The sequence below is a fragment of the Tursiops truncatus genome, chromosome 12 (genome assembly GCF_011762595.2).
Source record: "Tursiops truncatus isolate mTurTru1 chromosome 12, mTurTru1.mat.Y, whole genome shotgun sequence".
NCBI classification, from domain to species: Eukaryota; Metazoa; Chordata; class Mammalia; order Artiodactyla; family Delphinidae; genus Tursiops; species Tursiops truncatus.
Window position 1 is genome coordinate 40,064,612 of NC_047045.1, and position 18,371 is coordinate 40,082,982.

General features: G+C 40.8%; 1 protein-coding gene across 3 annotated transcripts in view; it reads right to left on the reverse strand.

The window, feature by feature from the left end:
• Positions 1 to 18,079, reverse strand: part of PPIL6 (peptidylprolyl isomerase like 6) — a 34,245-nt gene extending 16,166 nt beyond the window's left edge. For 2 of the 3 annotated variants that reach the window (XM_019929555.3, XM_019929556.3), the window contains exons 1-5: positions 17,940 to 18,079; positions 14,789 to 14,884; positions 11,472 to 11,660; positions 8,114 to 8,176; positions 7,862 to 8,009 (exon numbers count right to left, since the gene is read on the reverse strand). In XM_019929555.3, the coding sequence (XP_019785114.1) occupies positions 7,862 to 8,009; positions 8,114 to 8,176; positions 11,472 to 11,660; positions 14,789 to 14,884; positions 17,940 to 18,041 (598 nt within the window). In that variant the 5' untranslated portion in view covers positions 18,042 to 18,079. The remainder of the gene's footprint in view (positions 1 to 7,861; positions 8,010 to 8,113; positions 8,177 to 11,471; positions 11,661 to 14,788; positions 14,885 to 17,939) is intronic. The other variant, XM_073789496.1, reaches the window with a different exon arrangement.
• Positions 18,080 to 18,371: the final 292 nt, after the last annotated feature.

The following is an 18,371-nucleotide window of genomic DNA, read 5'->3' on the forward strand; positions in this document are numbered from 1 at the left end:
GCAGTCATGTAGGGAGAGCACATGGTGTGGTGCCTGGCAGAGTGTCATGCTCCTTCATTAGTGGCCATTATTATTGTGCAGCATCACACACTTATGGAATGTATCCTCTCATTATCATCTTTACCATCATTCTGATGACCATGATGATGATAAAATATATTAAACTATATCTCAAGAGATCCTTCTAAAGGCAGTAGGGCTATGGGAGCCACAAAGAGGCTTAATAACTGCCAAAGTGGCTTCATAACTTGGTATCTTCATTAACTTCATACTTCAGAAATGAACAGAATATATATTTCCTGTTTAACTATCCATTCATTCATTCATTCTTTTAACAAATTCTTAAAAAGCATCTACTATATGCCAGGCACTGTTCTCCAACCTGAGGATATAACATTGAACAAAATAGATAAAAATCTCTGCCCACATGGAACTTATATTCTAGTGAAAAGAAACAGACAATAAATCAGTTAACAAAGAAATATTAATAGTATGTCCAGTGGTGAAAAGTGCTAGGAAGAAAAATAAAGCTGGGTAAGGGGATAGGAGAGTAGCAGAGAAGGGGGTGAGGAGAGGTATATGAAGAGGAAGGTGGCAGTTTTTGAATAGGGTGGTCATGTAGTCCCTGCTGAGATAAACTCAGCAAAAATCAGAAACAGATCAGGGGTCGATGCAAGGGCATACATGGAGGAATAGCTGGGTGTAGATATCTCAGGCAAAAGAAACGACAAAAGACCTCAGGGCACACATATGCTTGATGTGCTAAGGAACAGCAAGGAGCCTAATGTGTGGAGCAGAGTGAGCAAGAGGGAGAGGTCAGAAGATGAGATGGGCTTGGGGGGAGAAGGACGGCTGTGTGGGGCCTGTTGGTCCCAAAGGGCGAGCAATAGTGCCTGGAAGCATCCTAAGGCACAACACCAAACCACACTTAGCTCCTGTACTCCAAAATTCTACTCACAGCCCTGTGGGAATCTGACATCTGAAGGAAGAGAATACTTAAAAAGCTTGGCACTTTCAATATACCATGTCATTGAATCCTCACCACAACCTGTGATATTATAATTATGATTAAGAAACTTATTCAGAGATGACAAGTGCCTTATCCAGCATGGTACAACTTGTATGTATCAGTTTGGATTTGAATTTAGTAACCAGAATTTCTTTTGCAAACTGTCCTTAAACATCCCTGCCTTGTGATCTGAAACCATGACCTGAGACCTATACACTTACTATTTGGAAATTTTACTTCAAATAAATAGACAAGTAACATGGCCTACTTTTCCCAAACTTTGCTCTGGGGCTCACAGCGGTGAGGGGAGGTCTAGCCAAAAGCAAAACAAAGAAGAACACAGCCTCCGGAAGCCAAACACATCAGAGTCAACACTGAACTAAGTATCAGGAGACACTGATATGGGCCCTTTTTTTTAAATTATTTTTTTTAATTAATTTTTTTTTTTTGGCTGCGTTGGGTCTTCGTTGCTGCTTCGGGCTTTCTCTAACTGTGGTGAGCAGGGGCTACTCTTCGGGCTTCGGGCCTTTCTCTAGCTGTGGTGAGCAGGGGCTACTCTTCGCTGCGGTGCACGGGCTTCTCATTGCAGTGGCTTCTCTTGTTGCAGAGCACAGGCTCTAGGCACGTGGGCTTCAGTAGTTGTGGTGCGCGGGCTCAGTAGTTGTGTCTCGCGGGCTCTAGAGCACAGGCTCAGTAGTTGTGGGGGCAGGCTTAGTTGCTCCACATCATGTGGCATCTTCCCGGACCAGGGCTCAAACCCATGTCCCCCGCATTGGCAGGCAGATTCTTAACCACTGCGCCACCAGGGAAGTCCCGATATGGGCCCTCTTGAGGATTGTTTTATACTAACAAAAAATGGAGAACAGTCTAAATGTTCACCAATGGGAAATTAATTAAATTGGCATAGCACTATGATGAAAAATTAGGCAGACCCTGAACATTTTATGTGTTTATGTATATTGACATATGAAGATGAATACTATATAAAGTGAAAAATAATAAGGTTAGAAAACAGTATTGGTGATATCTTAGAGAAACTGAGGAAAAAACAGTTGATTTACATACAAGATACTTGGATTAAATCTACATTTTCCTCCTTATCAGCCTCAGAATGTTCCAGATTATAGAAAACTAATGAAACATTATTAATTTAAGCCCCTGCATATTTCATCAAGTTCAAGCAAATCGCCTTCCACACTAAGCCAATTAATTTTAAATTGCTGCCTGATTGCTCCCTATGGGATATCTCCTAAAAAGCCTCCAAAATTGAATTTTGTGCTGCTAATCAGGCACCTAGTCTGTGTAAAGCCAAAGGACTGACCTGAATGGAAAGCAAAGATGCAGACCAAAATGCTTTAGATCTTACTGCAGTTGTAACAATGTAACATCTTTGGTGAGAAATAAGCTGTTTTTCTTTCATTCTGTTTTCAAATTCCCACCTTTAGTATGTTTCTTAAAAGCACTGTATTTTCTACATACACCTTTTTTTAGGTGAGCATTTAAAATTATCTTTTGGTTAAAAAAATGTTATCCTTTTTTCTTAATTTTTGAATTTTTTTTTAATACAGCAGGTTCTTATTAGTTATCTATTTTATACATATTAGTGCATATATATCAATCCCAATCTCCCAATTCATCCCACCACAACCCCCGCCTCCCTGCTTTCCCCTCCTTGGTGTCGATACATTTGTTCTCTACATCTGTGTCTCTATTTCTGCCTTGCAAACTGTTCATCTGTACCATTTTTCTAGATTCTATGGCTTAATATACGATATTTCTTTTTCGCTTTCTGACGTCACTCTGTATGACAGTCTCTAGGTCCATCCATGTCTCTACAAATGACCAAATTTCGTTCCTTTTTATGGCTGAATAATATTCCATTGTATATATGCACCACATCTTTATCCATTCATCTGTCGATGGGCATTTAGGTTGCTTCCATGACCTGGCTATTGTAAATAGTGCTGCAGTGAACTCTGGGGTGTGCATGTGTCTTTTTGAATTATGGTTTTTTCTGGGTATATGCCCAGTAGTGGATTGCTGGGTCATATGGTAATTCTATTTTTAGTTTTTTAAGGAACCTCCATACTGTTCTCCATAGTGGCTGTATCAATTTACATTTCCCACCAACAGTGCAAGAGGGTTCCCTTTTCTCCACACCCTCTCCAGCATTTGTTGTTTGTAGATCTTCTGATGATTCCCATTCTAACCAGTGTGAGGTGATACCTCATTGCAGTTTTGATTTGCATTTCTCTAATAATTAGTGATGTTGAGCAGCTTTTCATGTGCCTCTTGGCCATTTGTATGTCCTCTTTGGAAAAATGTCTATTTAGGTATTCTGCCCATTTTTTGACTGGGTTGTTTGTTTTTTTAATATTGAGCTGCATGAGCTGTTTATATATTTTGGAGATTAATTCTTTGTCCATTGATTCATTTGCAAATATTTTCTCCCATTCTGAGGGTTGTCTTTTCGTCTTGTTTATGGTTTCCTTTGCTGTGCAGAAGCTTTGAAGTTTCATTAGGTCCCACTTGTTTATTTTTGTTTTTATTTCCATTACTCTAGGAAGTGGATCAAAAAAGATCTTGCTGTGATTTATGTCAAAGAGTGTTCTTCCTATGTTTTCCTCTAAGAGTTTTGTAGTGTCCGGTCTTACATTTCAGTCTGTAATCCATTTGGAGTTTATTTTTGTGTATGGTGTTAGGGAGTGTTCTAATTTCATTCTTTTACATGTAGCTGTCCAGTTTTCCCAGCACCACTTATTGAAGAGACTGTCTTTTCTCCATTGTATATCCTTGCCTCTTTTGTCATAGATTAGTTGACCATAGGTGTGTGGGTTTATCTCTGGGCTTTCTATCCTGTTCCATTGATCTATATTTCTGTTTTTGTGCCAGTACCATATTGTCTTGATTACTGTAGCTTTGTAGTATAGTCTGAAGTCAGGGAGTCTGATCCCTCCAGCTCCGTTTTTTTTTTCCTCAAGATTGCTTTGGCTATTTGGGGTCTTTTGTGTTTCCATACAAATTTTAAGCTTTTTTGTTCTAGTTCTGTAAAAAATGCCATTGGTAATTTGACAGGAATTGCATTGAATATGTAGATTGCTTTGTGTAGTATAGTCATTTTCACAATATTGATTCTTCCAATCCTAGAGCATGGTATATCTCTCCATCTGTTTGTGTCATCTTTGATTTCTTTCATTACTGTCTTATAGTTTTCTGAGTACAGGTCTTTTACCTCCTTAGGTAGGTTTATTCCTTGGTATTTTATTCTTCTTGTTGCAATGGTGAATGGGATTGTTTCCTCAATTTCTCCTTCTGATCTTTCATTGTTAGTGTATAGGAATGCAAGAGATTTCTGTGCATTAATTTTGTATCCTGCAAATTTACCAAATTCACTGAATAGCTCTAGTAGTTTTCTGGTGGCATCTTTAGGATTCTCTATGTATAGTATAATGTCATCTGCAAACAGTGACAGTTTTACTTCTTCTTTTCCAATTTGTATTCCTTTTATTTCTTTTTCTTCTCTGATTGCCGTAGCTGGACTTCCAAAACTATGCTGAATAATAGTGGTGAGAGTGGGCAACCTTGTCTTGTTCCTGATCTTAGAGGAAATGCTTTCAGTTTTTCACCATTGAGAATGATGTTTGCTGTGGGTTTGTCATATATGGCCTTTATTACGTTGAGGTAGGTTCCCTCTATGCCCACTTTCTGGAGAGTTTTTATCATAAATGTGTGCTGAATTTTGACAAAAGCTTTTTCTGCATCTATTGAGATGATCATATGGTTTTTATTCTTCAATTTGTTAATATGGTGTATTACATTGATTGATTTGCATATATTGAAGAATCCTTGCATCCCTGAGATAAATCCCACTTTATCATGGTGTATGATCCTTTTAATGTGTTGTTGGATTCTGTTTGCTAGTATTTTGCTGAGGAGTTTTGCATCTGTATTTATCAGTGATATTATTCTGTAATTTTCTTTTTTTGTAGTATCTTTGTCTGGTTTTGGTATCAGGGTGATGGTGGCCTTGTAGAATGAGTTTGGGAGTATTCCTTCCTCTGCAGTTTTTTGGAAAAGTTTGAGAAGGATGGGTGTTAGCTCTTCTCTAAATGTTTGATAGAATTCACCTGTGATGCCATCTGGTCCTGGACTTTTGTTTTTTGGAAGATTTTTAATCACAGGTTCAATTTAATTACTTGTGATTGGTCTGTTCGTGTTTTCTATTTCTTCCTGGTTCAGTCTTGGAAGGGTATACTTTTCTAAGAATTTGTCCATTTCTTCCAGGTTGTCCATTTTATTGGCATAGAGTTGCTTGTAGTAGTCTCTTATGATGCTTTGTATTTCTGTGGTGTCCATTGTAACTTCTCCTTTTTCATTTCTAATTTTACTGATTTGAGTCCTCTCCCTCTTTTTCTTGATGAGTCTGGCTAAAGGTGTATCAATTTTGTTTATCTTCTCAACCAGCTTTTAGTTTTATTGATCTTTGCTATTGTTTTCTTTGTTTCTATTTCATTTATTTCTGCTCTGATCTTTATGATTTCTTTCCTTCTACTAACTTTGGCTTTTGTTTGTTGTTCTTTCTCAGGTTCCTTTAGGTGTAAGGTTAGATTGTTTATTTGAGATTTTTCTTGTTTCTTGAGGTAGGATTGCATCGCTATAAACTTCTGTCTTAGAACTGCTTTTGCTGCATCCCATAGGTTTTGGATCATCATGTTTTCATTGTCATTTGTCTCTAGGTATTTTTTGATTTCCTCTTTGATTTCTTCAATGATCTCTTGGTTATTTAGTAATGTATTGTTTAGCCTCCATGTGTTTGTGTTTTTTACATTTTTTTCCCTGAAACTGATTTCTAATCTCATAGTGTTGTGGTTGGAAAAGATGCTTGATACGATTTCAATTTTCTCAAATTTACTGAGGCTTGATTTGTGACCCAAGATGTGATCTATCCTAGAGAATGTTCTGTGTGCACTTGAGAAGAAAGCGTAATGTGCTGTTTTCGGATGGAATGTCCTATAAATATCAATTAAATCTATCTGGTGTATTTTGTCATTTAAAGCTTGTGTTTCCTTATTAATTTTCTGTCTGGATGATCTGTCCATTGCTGTAAGTGAGGTATTAAAGTCCCCCACTATTATTGTTTTACTGTTGATTTCCTCTTTTAAAGCTGTTAGCATTTGCCTTATATATTGAGGTGTTCCTATGTTGGGTGCATATACATTTATAATTGTTGTATCTTCTTGGATTGATCCCTTGATCATTATGTAGTGTCCTTCTTTGTCTCTTGTAACATTCTTTATTTTAAAGTGTATTTTATCTGATACGAGTATTTCTACTCCAGCTTTCTTTTGATTTCCATTTGCATGGAATATCTTTTTCCATCCCCTCACTTTCAATATGTATATGTCCCTAGGTCTGAAGTGGGTCTCTTGTAGACAGCATATATACAGGTCTTGTTTTTGTATCCATTCAGCAAGCCTGTGTCTTTTGGTTGGAGCATTTAATCCATTCACATTTAAGGTAATTATCAATATGTATGTTCCTGTTACTGTTTTCTTAATTGTTTTGGGTTTGTTTTTGTAGGTCCTTTTCTTCTCTTGTGTTTCCTACTTAGGGAAGTTCCTTTAGCATTTGTTGTAGAGCTGGTTTGGTGGTGCTGAATTCTCTTAACTTTTGCTTGTCTGTAAAGCTTTTGATTTCTCCATCAAATCTGAATGAGATCTTTGCCAGTGTAGAGTAATCTTGTTGTAGGTTCTTCCCTTTCATCATTTTAAATATATCATGCCACTCCCTTCTGGTTCGTAGAGTTTCTGCTGAGAAATCAGCTGTTAACCTTATGGGAGTTCCCTTGTATGTTGTCGTTTTTCCCTTGTTGCTTTTAATAATTTTTCTTTGTCTTTAATTTTTGTCAATTTGATTACTATGTGTCTTGGAATGTTTCTCCTTGAGTTTATTCTACCTGGGACTCTCTGTACTTCCTGGACTTGGGTGGCTATTTTCTTTCCCATGTTACTGAAGTTTTCGACTATAATCTCTTCACATATTTTCTCAGGTCCTTTCTCTCTCTCTTCTCCTTCTGGGACCCCCTATAATGTGAATGTTGTTGCATTTAATGTTGTCCCAGAGGTCTCTTGGTCTTCATTTCTTTTCATTCTTTTTTCTTTATTCTGTTTCACGGCAGTGAATTCCAGCATTCTGTCTTCCAGGTCACTTACCCGTTCTTCTGCCTCAGTTATTCTTCTACTGATTCCTTCTAGTGTATTTTTTATTTCAGTTACTGTATTGTTCATCTCTGTTTGTTTGTTCTTTAATTCTTCTAGGTCAGGTCTTTGTTAAACATTTCTTTCACCTTCTCGATCTTTGCCTCCATTCTTTTTCTGAGGTCCTGGATCATCTTAACTATCATTATTCTGAATTCTTTTTCTGGAAGGTTGCCTATCTCCACTTCATTTAGTTGTTTTTCTGGGGTTTTATCTTGTTCCTTCATCTGGTACATAGTCCTCTGCCTTTTCATCTTGTCTATCTTTCTGTGAATGTGGTTTTCGTTCCACAGGCTGCAGGATTGTAGTTCTTCTTGCTTCTGCTCTATCCTACTTGCTTGTATTACTTTTTAACCTGGAATATTCCTGGTGACACACTTTAGATTTGTTTATTTTAAAGATCAGGGAATTTTTTTAAAAAGTATGAATATCTTAATTCATCATTTGGCCATATAAAACATCCTTTAAATATATATGTAACATCTACTATTAAATATATCTAATTCTGTATGAATTTCACAAAGGCAGATAAACAAAAGTTTGGACATTTTGATTTAATGTTGCAACTAAGTTGTATTTAAGCTTTTAAACTCACCTCCTCCTTGTATCCAACCATTCCGTACCACTCGATGAAAAATGGAACCTGTGTAATGTAGCCTGATGCCACTTTGGGAAAACCCTGCTTTTCCTGTGCACAGGATCTGAAAATTTTTACATGTTTTGGGACATGCATCACAATACAGCTAAAAATAAAGAGAAAAGGTTTCATAGATTAAAAACTTAACATTTTGACAGAGATTGTCACTCCCCCCAACTTATTAAAAAACAACAACCAAAAACCTCTTACCTCAAAAATCAATCTTCCGATTGGATAAAAATCAATAGAAATGTCCAAGAACACAAAATCATGCTATTAAAATTAGAGAGAAGAAGGTAATGCAGGTCAGTGTTTTAGCAGAAAGTTTTAGAAATGACCAAAAATATAATAGAATAATGTTTTCAGTGATAAGATGATTGACAGCATTAACAGTAGATAATGTAACAGCAAAATTAAAAGAATGACTTAAGGATGTTTGTTTCATTATACCAAAATTTTACTACCTAAATAACATGCTTTTTAAAACCCTTAAGTGGTAAAGCTCTGAATCACATTAACCTATCACACAAGACTGACAGCACATGGCCTATATATCCACTGCATCACAAACTGGGTGTGGAAAGGAACACTGGTCATTCCCTCTGGAAAAAGCAGCAGACTGGGAATTCTTTTCTTTCCTGAGTAATTCTGGGAAAAGATCCAACATGAGCCCATGGATTTGGTTACTGTGTGTTCTGGATTTTCAGAGACTGCACAGATTAGCTGAGCAGAGCCAGGCCATAGTCTTTCTGAGCAGGAAAATAAGGCCACTATATGAATAGGAGGTACCATACCAGGGGTAGGAAAGAGAGGATGATGTGCTTTTGAGTTATTTCATTCATGACCTCATACTCCCAGATACCCCCAGCTCTTGTTTTCAATTGACATACTTTCTGGTAGAGACAACTAACATTTGTGAGCCCTTGTCTAGCCCTACAAAGAGGCATCAAAGTGAAAACACTGTTGTCCATCACAGTAGCATTCATTTAGGGAGCAGAACACATCTAATGGAATACATTTCAACTCTTAGGCACCATTCTCATATATAAAAATGCTGCCTGATTTAACAAGTACATAATTTGCCCTGCCCTATTTCTTAAGAGTCTAGGAGGCATAAATGAAATCATTTTTAGTTGTATCACTATCATTATTTTATGTCGCTCTAAGCTTTTTTTTAAATTAAAAGACTGAAATAGTATTGTAATATCTGGCATCCAGGAATGAAGTATTACATCCATACTTATTATAATTAATTGTTTGTGCCTCTAAGCTTCTGTACTACAAGTTCTTAATTGTAAAAGAATATTATAACTTTAGAATAAGAGGCATAGTAAACTTCATAGGCTTAGGAGGAAAAAGGACATATTGCAAGTCATAATTGATTTCTGAAGTGAGTGAGTGCATTCAGACATCATTAAACTTCCCTGGGCATCAATATATTATCTTTATGTGGTTGTTAAGAGTAGATAATTCTAAAAATTCTAATGAAAAGAGAGTGACTGTGACACAAGATAATGTCACCTAGCAGCCAAACCTAATTGTCTGCTATATCGTTCCAAACCAGAAGTAAACAAGTCCCTGGGTTTTACTCAGCACAAAAAATCTAGCCTCTGTGCAAAAAATCCAAGGATTTTCTCCGGAATCTGGGTCCTCTCTCCTTACTGCCACTAATTAATTCAGGCTGTCATTATTTCTAGCTCACACTATTATAGCAGATTTCCAAATGGCCGCCCTGCCACCAAGCTTTCCCCACTGTACCCTGTTTGGTCACAGCCCTAAAATTTTTTCCGAAACACCAAAGAAGATGTTGTCATACTCTTGATGAAAAGTTCTGTTGGCTTACTTCCTTCTGGATGAAATCTAACTAACTGGTTAAGAGTGGACAGTAAGTTCAACCTTTCTCTAGTGGATCTGGTTTTGGGGTTTGTTTGTTGTTTGTTTTTTTTAAACATCTAAGCACCTTTCCTATTTGAGAAACTCCTCACAAGGTTGCACCAGCCTCCGGAGAACCTCCTCTCTTTCCCCGCTACGTGTGAGCCAGGGTGTGGGGATATAACCTGGGCTCAACTAGTCAGGTGCTCCTGCCCGGGGCCTTAGATGTCTAGGAAGTGACAAAGACCCAAGGAGAGCTGAGAAGTTATGCTTGGTGAAGGCAGCATTAGGGCCATTGGGCACGCATGGCAGCATCCTGGCTGCACATTCCTGGGGCATGACTCTGGTCATGTTTTCCTGCTGCCAGGTCTCCCTTGGTTCCTGCCTGCTTTCCAAAGCTGGTTCTCCAGCTTTCCTGTCAATTGTGAGGTTACCAACATCCTTTTTTTTTTTTTTTTTTTGCAGTATGTGGGCCTCTCACTGTTGTGGCCTCTCCCGTTGCGGAGCACAGGCTCTGGACATGCAGGCTCAGCGGCCATGGCTCACGGGCCCAGCCGCTCCGCGGCATGTGGGATCTTCCCAGACTGGGGCACGAACCTGTGTTCCCTGCATCGGCAGGCGGACTCTCAACCACTGAGCCACCAGGGAAGCCCCCCCAACATCCTTTTAATACATACTTTTTCTCCTCAAGTTAGTTAGAACAGCTTGGTACTGCTGGCACCAAGAATCCTGACTGATTCTCATTTTCCCAGTGTCGTTTCCCACTAATTCTGGCCTCCCTGCTGTCCCCTGCCATTCCCAGAGTACACCATGTACTTCTAGACTCTTGACCCTTTGGGAATGAACTGCTATGAATGTTAACTTCCTCCCCACACCCTAGAGTTTCAAGCATTTTCCAAGTGCATTGTTTATTCAACAAAATATTCACTGAGCACCTCCAGTGTTTCAGATTCTGTTCAAGTCAGTGGTTGAACAAGGGTGAACGAGACAAGGTCTTTGCCTTTGCACAACTCAGATCCTAGCACTGGGTCTTTATGTAGGCACAGGCCACCATAGGCGTGAAATAATTTTCAGCATGTGGTAGCTGTTGGCTACAAGGTTTCTGAGCAAAATTACATACTTTTACCTCTATTGCCATTCCACCCTGATGGCTGTCTCTTGCTCTCTGGACCTCACGCTTCCTAGCTGTCCTCTGCCATTGGAAACCTCCCCAGTGCCATAGCTTGTCTAGTCCTGCTCTTGACAACTATGTGTCATGCTTTAAAACATCACCTTCTCAAACTTGCCATTCTCTAGTGCAGTAGCTGTCACTTAGGTGTTAGAAAGTATTAATTAAAATATTTCATGCTAAAGGTGAATGAAGGATAGGCTTGACCTTCTCTGAGGGGGAAGGTCTTAATATTTTTAAATAGATGATAATTAATGCATATACGCTTCTAGCTGGGAGTAGAAATGTTTGAACAGGGATGATCTTCTCCCGGTGCCATCTGCCTGCTGTGAGATAGGCTTGCTTTACACACCACCAAGCCAAACCCTGCCATGAATCCTTTGCAACTGGATCATAAGGTCATTGAGAACTTAACCTAGTCTCTTACTCTTTTATATTCCCTTTGCTAGGTTATCAGTAATTAATGGTCAATCAATGTAAATGCTCAAAGATTCCACTATTCTCCTTTAAAAAATTAGTGCAACTTGCCTTCGTGTCTCTTAAGAATTTGGCAGAATAATCCATAGTAAGTGCTTCGTAAAGTGCAGGAGGCTTAAAATCAACTATATCCCACACTTTGTGGGCCCATTTCTGAAGATCAAGTGCATCACCCAGGAGCTGATCGTTAATAAAACACATCACATAGGAAGAATATTCCCAGATTTCTTTCTTAAGTTCCTGTAAAGGAAAAGGACCAAAAAAATGTAGTGGGGGTTGGGGGTAGGGATGGGGGGGGGAACTTAGCTAAACCCACAAGCCAGAGCTTGAATCAACCCTAGGACTGAATCTTTAAAATATATTTTTTGCCGTCTTTCAGAATTTTGCTCTCAAAGGGAATTTAAGAACATTTTCAAGACTCTGATGGTGTTGAAATCAAAGAATGACCTAACAGTGATCTTTAAAATGGTACGATCTTAGAAAATAGATGGTAATCTGGTAAAGAAGTCTGTGTGCATAGCATACTTGTTATATTAATTTGAAAACAAAATGCAATCTTTTAGCTTCATTTCTGAAGCACATTTTACTGTAGGCATAGTTGGTTAGGGGTCCTAAATAAGACATGGTTTTCAATGGGAAGGATGGAAAGAACGCTTTTTTGATGGAGGGAAATCAGACCAGGTGAGGAAATGCCTCCTGAGGGCCAGCAGCAGTTTGCGGGGCACACCAGGGGCCGTGAGGAAGAGAACTCACCTTCCATAACAATTTTTTTTTTTTAACTCAAGTAATTTATTTATTTATTTTTTGGTTACGCAGCATGTGGGATCTTAGTTCCCCGACCAGGCATCAAACCTGTGCCCCCTGCAGTGGAGGTGCAGAGTCTTAACCACTGGACCACCAGGGAAGTCCCTCCTTAACACTTTTAAGCCCTAAGCCCCTAAGAATGAAGTGCATTGGTGTTTTTATCCATACAGCACTGCCAGCCAACCTCCTAAACCTCAGTGTGTGGCCACTGAATAATGTGGCCTCGGAGTAGATCTGGTTTGTTATTACCCGGTGCCAGTCCTGGCAAAGCCATGCATCATCTGGGACAGCTGTTCTCCAATTTTAGTGGGCAGTCAGAATTAGTTTCCTGAGCCCCACCCCAAGTTTCTGATTCTGGGGTGGGGCCCGAGAATCTGCATTTCTAACAACATCCCATGGGACGCCGCTGCTGCGGCTGGTCTGGAGACCGCACTTGGAGAAACGCCGGTTTGGGGAACCGTTTGCCTTCAGCTGCCAGCGTGCTCCATTCCCCGCTCTTCTCTCAGGAGGAGCTCGCTTCAGATTCCTCACTTCCTAAACTTGTTCATGCTGAACTGTCAATCGCTGAGCCTATGGGTCAGTACTCCCTGGAATGTTGAAACTCATCAGGGTTCTCACATTTTACAGGACACAAAACTTTAAAAAGGGGAGGGAAAGTTTAATTGTGGATATTTTAGCTAGCCTGGTAGGAGAAATGCAGTAGCAGGTACACTTTATTTGGAGGCTGAAAATTACGTGCCTTGTCTGGGTGTCTTCTATACATGAGGAGCCCTCATCGCCTGCCTTAAGATAGCAGGCTGGACCCGATGTTTTCTAGGGCTTTCCAGCACTAAGATGTATGATGTTGCCTTTTTTTGGAGGGGGAAAAAGGGCCTTCCCAAAGGGTCTGAAGCCATCCCTCATGGTTGGCATTACATTATACTGAGGCACTGAGGCCAGTGCAAACTAACCTCAAATGTACTAAGAAGCACTATGTATAACATAAGACAATGCTTATGTGAAAGGAGAACAAAAAGCTGGCCTGAAGAGGAAGAAGAGGTTAAGGTGGCAAGTATCCAGGAGATGAAGGAGGGGGAAGGAAGAAAAGAAAGACAGGAGTTAAGGATATGTGGGAAGAAGCAGCATTGATGACCTAGGAAGCCTCATTCAGGCCCCATGAGAAAAGCAGAAGGAAGAGAACACAAAACAGCTCAAGGTTAGCAACTCAGGCTGACAAGGGTCAGAAACTGCAGAATGGAATCCACACCAGTGTTTCAGAGTATGGTGGGAATACGGAAGAGGAGTGGGTGCAAACCACGAAGCATGAAATCATGGCTCTCCTGTAGGTGGAGAGCACGATACGATAGGCAGTTTAGGAAGTTTGATGATAAAAATGAAGAAAAACATATTGTTTTACGTTAGGGTGCCCAACTGTCTGAATTTGCCTAGGACCGTCCCAGCTTTAGCATTGAAATTCGTGCATTCCAGCAAACCCCTCAGATCCAGGCAAACCAGGACCACTGGTCACCCTAGTTGTTGTAATGATTAGAGTTAATATTTATAGAAGTCATTAGAATAGTGCCTGGCATATAATAAGCACCATAGGTAAGTGTTTGTTATGGTTCTGTTTGAATTATATAATGAAAATGTACTGTGGCTGTGAAAATGGTATGAGACTTAACATACGGTATTCCTGACTCAGTCTTGCACCGTTCATGTGACTGAGCAGAGAGTGAAGTAAAGCAGCACCATCTGCATGGTAAATCACAGGACATCCTTGTGCAATCTAGCACAGGACAATCAAAACTGCTCTGGTCAGGGGAAATGGGATCTCCTCAGCCACTGAGAGATGCGGTTGGGCAGGGAAGCCAGGACTGGGACTCTCCACAGGACTAGGCCAAGGGTGACAAGCAGGAGGCGTACCCATTCTAGTCTGCCCCCCAACGTGAGCTGTATCTGAGCCAGGATGCCACATGTTCCAGGCAGCACTACCAGTTAATCAGGGATGGCACCCAAGAGGAAACCAATCTGCCATCCCTGGATAAGCTCTGCCAGCCTTCGGGTCTGGAGTTCTCCAAGGGTACTGTTAGGGGGGAGAATGCAGAGAAGGAAGCGTCCATTAGGACACGGCTACCCTGTGGGAAGTTGGCGCCTACCATCAGAGCTCCCCTAGGCAACCCTACATGCTCCCCTGCTATATCTGTGCTGGACACCACTGAAACCTTCCAGAGTTAGGGCCAAAAAGAGTGCCAGGCCACAGTAACCTGAGTGCCCGGGTGTCACAGGAAGTATGAGTAAGTGATATGCCGGGAAAGAGAGGTAGCCATCGGCAGGAGTAAATAGCAGCACTGAGAGTTTAAAACTTACCTTTATCACATGCTTTCCAAAAGAAAATTCTGTAAATGTTTGACTCTTTCTTAAAATCAGCTGGGTAAAATGACTGAAATAATTTAGGAAAAGTACGTAATTTAGAGAAATAAAATCTAGTTGTATCAAAATTACTGCTTCAGTTTTTCCAAACCAATGCATATGTAAATAAATCAGGCAAAACTTGGCTCATTTCCCACACCCCAAATATCCTTTACCCTTTTTTTCTCCTGTAGATATTGATCCCATGCAAATTCTTGAACAGGAACTATTATAGGGTCTTCAAATTTGGATGGATAATTACTCTTCAGACTCTAGGTTTCAAAATAGAATAATTATTTTAGAGTAAGTTCTCTTTTAAAGTAGAAATCATTCCCCCCAGTTTTTATGGGGTCTTCAGGAAGTTTTATGCAACATACACCCAAGCCACAGTCTGGCTTAGATACCCCTCGCCAGCTCCCAGAGGCCCCTGTGCTTACCTCCAGTAAGTCCCTCCCCAGTCCATACTAATTGGTCTCTCATCTGAAGAGAATAAGCTCCTTGAGGGCAAAGACTATGTCTTAGTTTCCCACTGGCCTCAGTATTTGGTACATAGTGGACCATCCACACATAGCAACTGCATAAACAAATGTACAAGTGAGTTTATGCCAATAGTTTTGTGACCTGCCATGTTCTTTTAGGACCAGTTTTTCCCTAAATTAAACTCTTACTAAACCTCAGTGGATCTATGGATACTTTTTTTTTTTTTTTTTTGCGGTACACGGGCCTCTCATTGTTGTGGCCTCTCCCGTTGCGGAGCACAGGCTCCAGACGCGCAGGCTCAGCGGCCATGGCTCACGGGCCCAGCCGCTCCGCGGCATGTGGGATCCTCCTGGACCGGGGCACGAACCCGTGTCCCCTGCATCAGCAGGCGGACTCTCAACCACTGCGCCACCAGGGAAGCCCCTCTATGGATACTTTTAACTAAAATAAATGTTATTGCTTTAATTCACTGACATATGGAGAATGACCAAAAGGATATTGTTGTGGTTATACCCCTTGGGAAAAAGAGAAGTAAATATTAAATGTGTTTTGGTCTAGACATTAAGCATGTATTGACTTAATGTATTTTGTTTTGTCTATATGAATCAGAGAAAATTCTTACTGGTTAACAACATCTGTCAAAAAAAAAAGTTTTGGTTCCTGTTATGTTACACTTTGCCTCCTCCTAAAGCAAGGGAAGACAGTTGAGGCAGTAACAGTTAGGCATCACCTTTCTGAGCAAGTCTGAGAAGTAAATGGACCAACAAGGGAAAAGTGTCATCTGGCCACTTCTGTTGTGGTCTAAGGGGACACTGACTTGGCGTGCTTCACACAGGGTGGACAGTCCAAGGGGGAGAAAGCCAGGATGTGAGTGTACCCTGCTTTGGGACCAGGGGTAGCAGAAGAGGGCAACAGCAATCTGGCCATTTCCTTCTTAGTCTGCTGTACCCAACCAACAGCTGATGTGTCCTTTTTCTCAATTCCAGCGTCTGTGCTCTGTCTGAGGCAGTCGTACAGGATGACTGCTGTTTCTGAGGGACCATCTGGAATAACTAATAAGCCCAATAGTTTTCAAATTAAGCATACTTAATCATGCTTTCTTCATAATTTGTTCCAGAAGGGACTACATTATGTAATACTCTTTATAAATCTAAATCTTTCAGTTTATTAGGCATCAGGGATTGCTCACAAGTGATCATGTTGGAAATATATTCAAGGATCCTTTATTAACAGAACTAACTGAATTTACATTCATATATTTTCATATTCAAATAGAGCTATGGTAGGCAAAACTTAAGAAAGTGAAAATTAACATTATTAATATAATAAAGACATTGTTTGCTTGACTTAGTGTCCTCTGCAACAGGGGTTGGCAAACTGTGGCCAGCAGGCCAAAGCTGGACCACTGCCTGTTTTGGTAAGACTTGAGAACTAAGAATAATTTTTAGATTTTTAAACAGTTGAAAAAGAATCACAAGAAGAATCATTTCATGTCCTGTGAAATTATATGCAAGTCCAATTTCAGTGTCCATAATAAAAGTTTTATTGGAAAACCACCATTCATTTACATACTGTCTGTGGCTGCTTTTGCACAAGGACACAGTTGAGTAGTCATGACTGAGAACCTATGGTTCCAAAGGCCTAATAATTTTATATGTGGACTTTACAGAAAAAAAATATGCCAACGTCTTCTCTACAGTGTGGAGAAAACATATGCCTTCAGAAAAGGAGCTAAGAAAAACAAGAGAAAAAAAATCCCTCACACTTATTAAATACAATTTGAGCCATATAACTTTGCTGATCCTATCAGCCCAGCTAACACAGTCCATAATTTCTACTTCTTTTAATGATCCATGTATCATTTTCACAGACTTCTTATCACTTGTTCTCTTCATCTTAATGTAAACTTTACCTATTTCACAAATTAGTCACTATTTCCTGACTTGATTTAAATTCAGACTGTAACTCTGTGGACTTGGAGCAGGTAAGAAGTTAGGAATTTCTTAAGATTAATTCTATTTGGGAACATTTTGTTTCAAGTATCCAGCTGGGTACTTTGGGAGGTACAGACATGAATAAGGCATTGTCCTGGAGCCTATTGGGGTTTTGAAGGAGAGAAGCTTGGCATAATCTTACAACAGCATTTCTGGAGCAAACCCCAAAGAAGTGCTGAATTTTACATTTCAACATTTTATACACTTCTACATTTCTCCTGCATTCGGGTTGTAGGAATGCTGCGGCATTACTGACCTGGCCTAATTCTTCCAGTTACTTAAAGTGTTTTTCATTTTACATTGTTCTGCATGTTTACAAAGAAATGTCTGTAGTCTCCAAAGCACTTGTGGGTCATTTGTTAAGAAATCCCATAAGCACCTAATTCAACTGGAATGCAGTGACTGCTATAGAAACTTTAAAGAAAAACAACAAAAACCCTCCCCGAATGAATAGTTTTCAAAAATCACTTGGGAAAGGAGTTTGTAAAAAAATCAGCTAGTTATATGGTAACATTTTTTTCACAAAGTTTTAAAATCTATAATTTCAGTTAAAAATTAACGTAGGAAGGCCCGCGTGCCGCAAAAAAAAAAAAATTAACGTGGGATAAAATGTGTGTTATTCCCAAAAAGGTTCTGAACGATTCCTTCGCTCGGATCTCTCTTTAAAGGTAGCCCTTCTCGAAGTGTAACTCCCGCCTGGACCGGCCCTCGCCCTCTGCACGCAGATATCCATCCAGAGACAGCCCACCCCGGCCGGGACATCCCCTCCCTGAACCTCGACCCCCGCCACCAGGAGGCGCACGACTCGGAAGCCGGACGGGCCTTCCCGCCCTTGTGGTTTCTTCGCGGTTACCTCAGCGGCGCTCTTCGCAATTTGAAAGCTGGAGCTTTTGAAGAGCCCCACCACCTTCACCTGCAGCGGCTGCTCGGGCGGCGTCTGCGAGCTGCTCGCCATGGCTGCGCGCAAGGACTCCTCGGCTCACAAACATAGCGCGTCGCCAGGGCAACCGCGCGGCCCCGCCCCCGCCGCTCGCCGGAAGGAGGGGGCCGGGGGCGGGGCGGTCGGCGAAGGTCCGCCCTTTCCTCAACTTTGTGCCTGTTGCTGTTGAGGCGTTCGAGAGGCTGGAGAGGGCGCGCGGGCGGCCGCCACCAGCGACGAGCTTCGGAGAAAAGGAACAGGGACCCCACGCCTAGCGTGCGTCAGCGTGGTTCGCCGCCGCCGCCCCCCCATCCACGGACCCCCTCTGGGACCCCAAGCCCAGGGTCCTCCAGCGCGGTAGTCGCC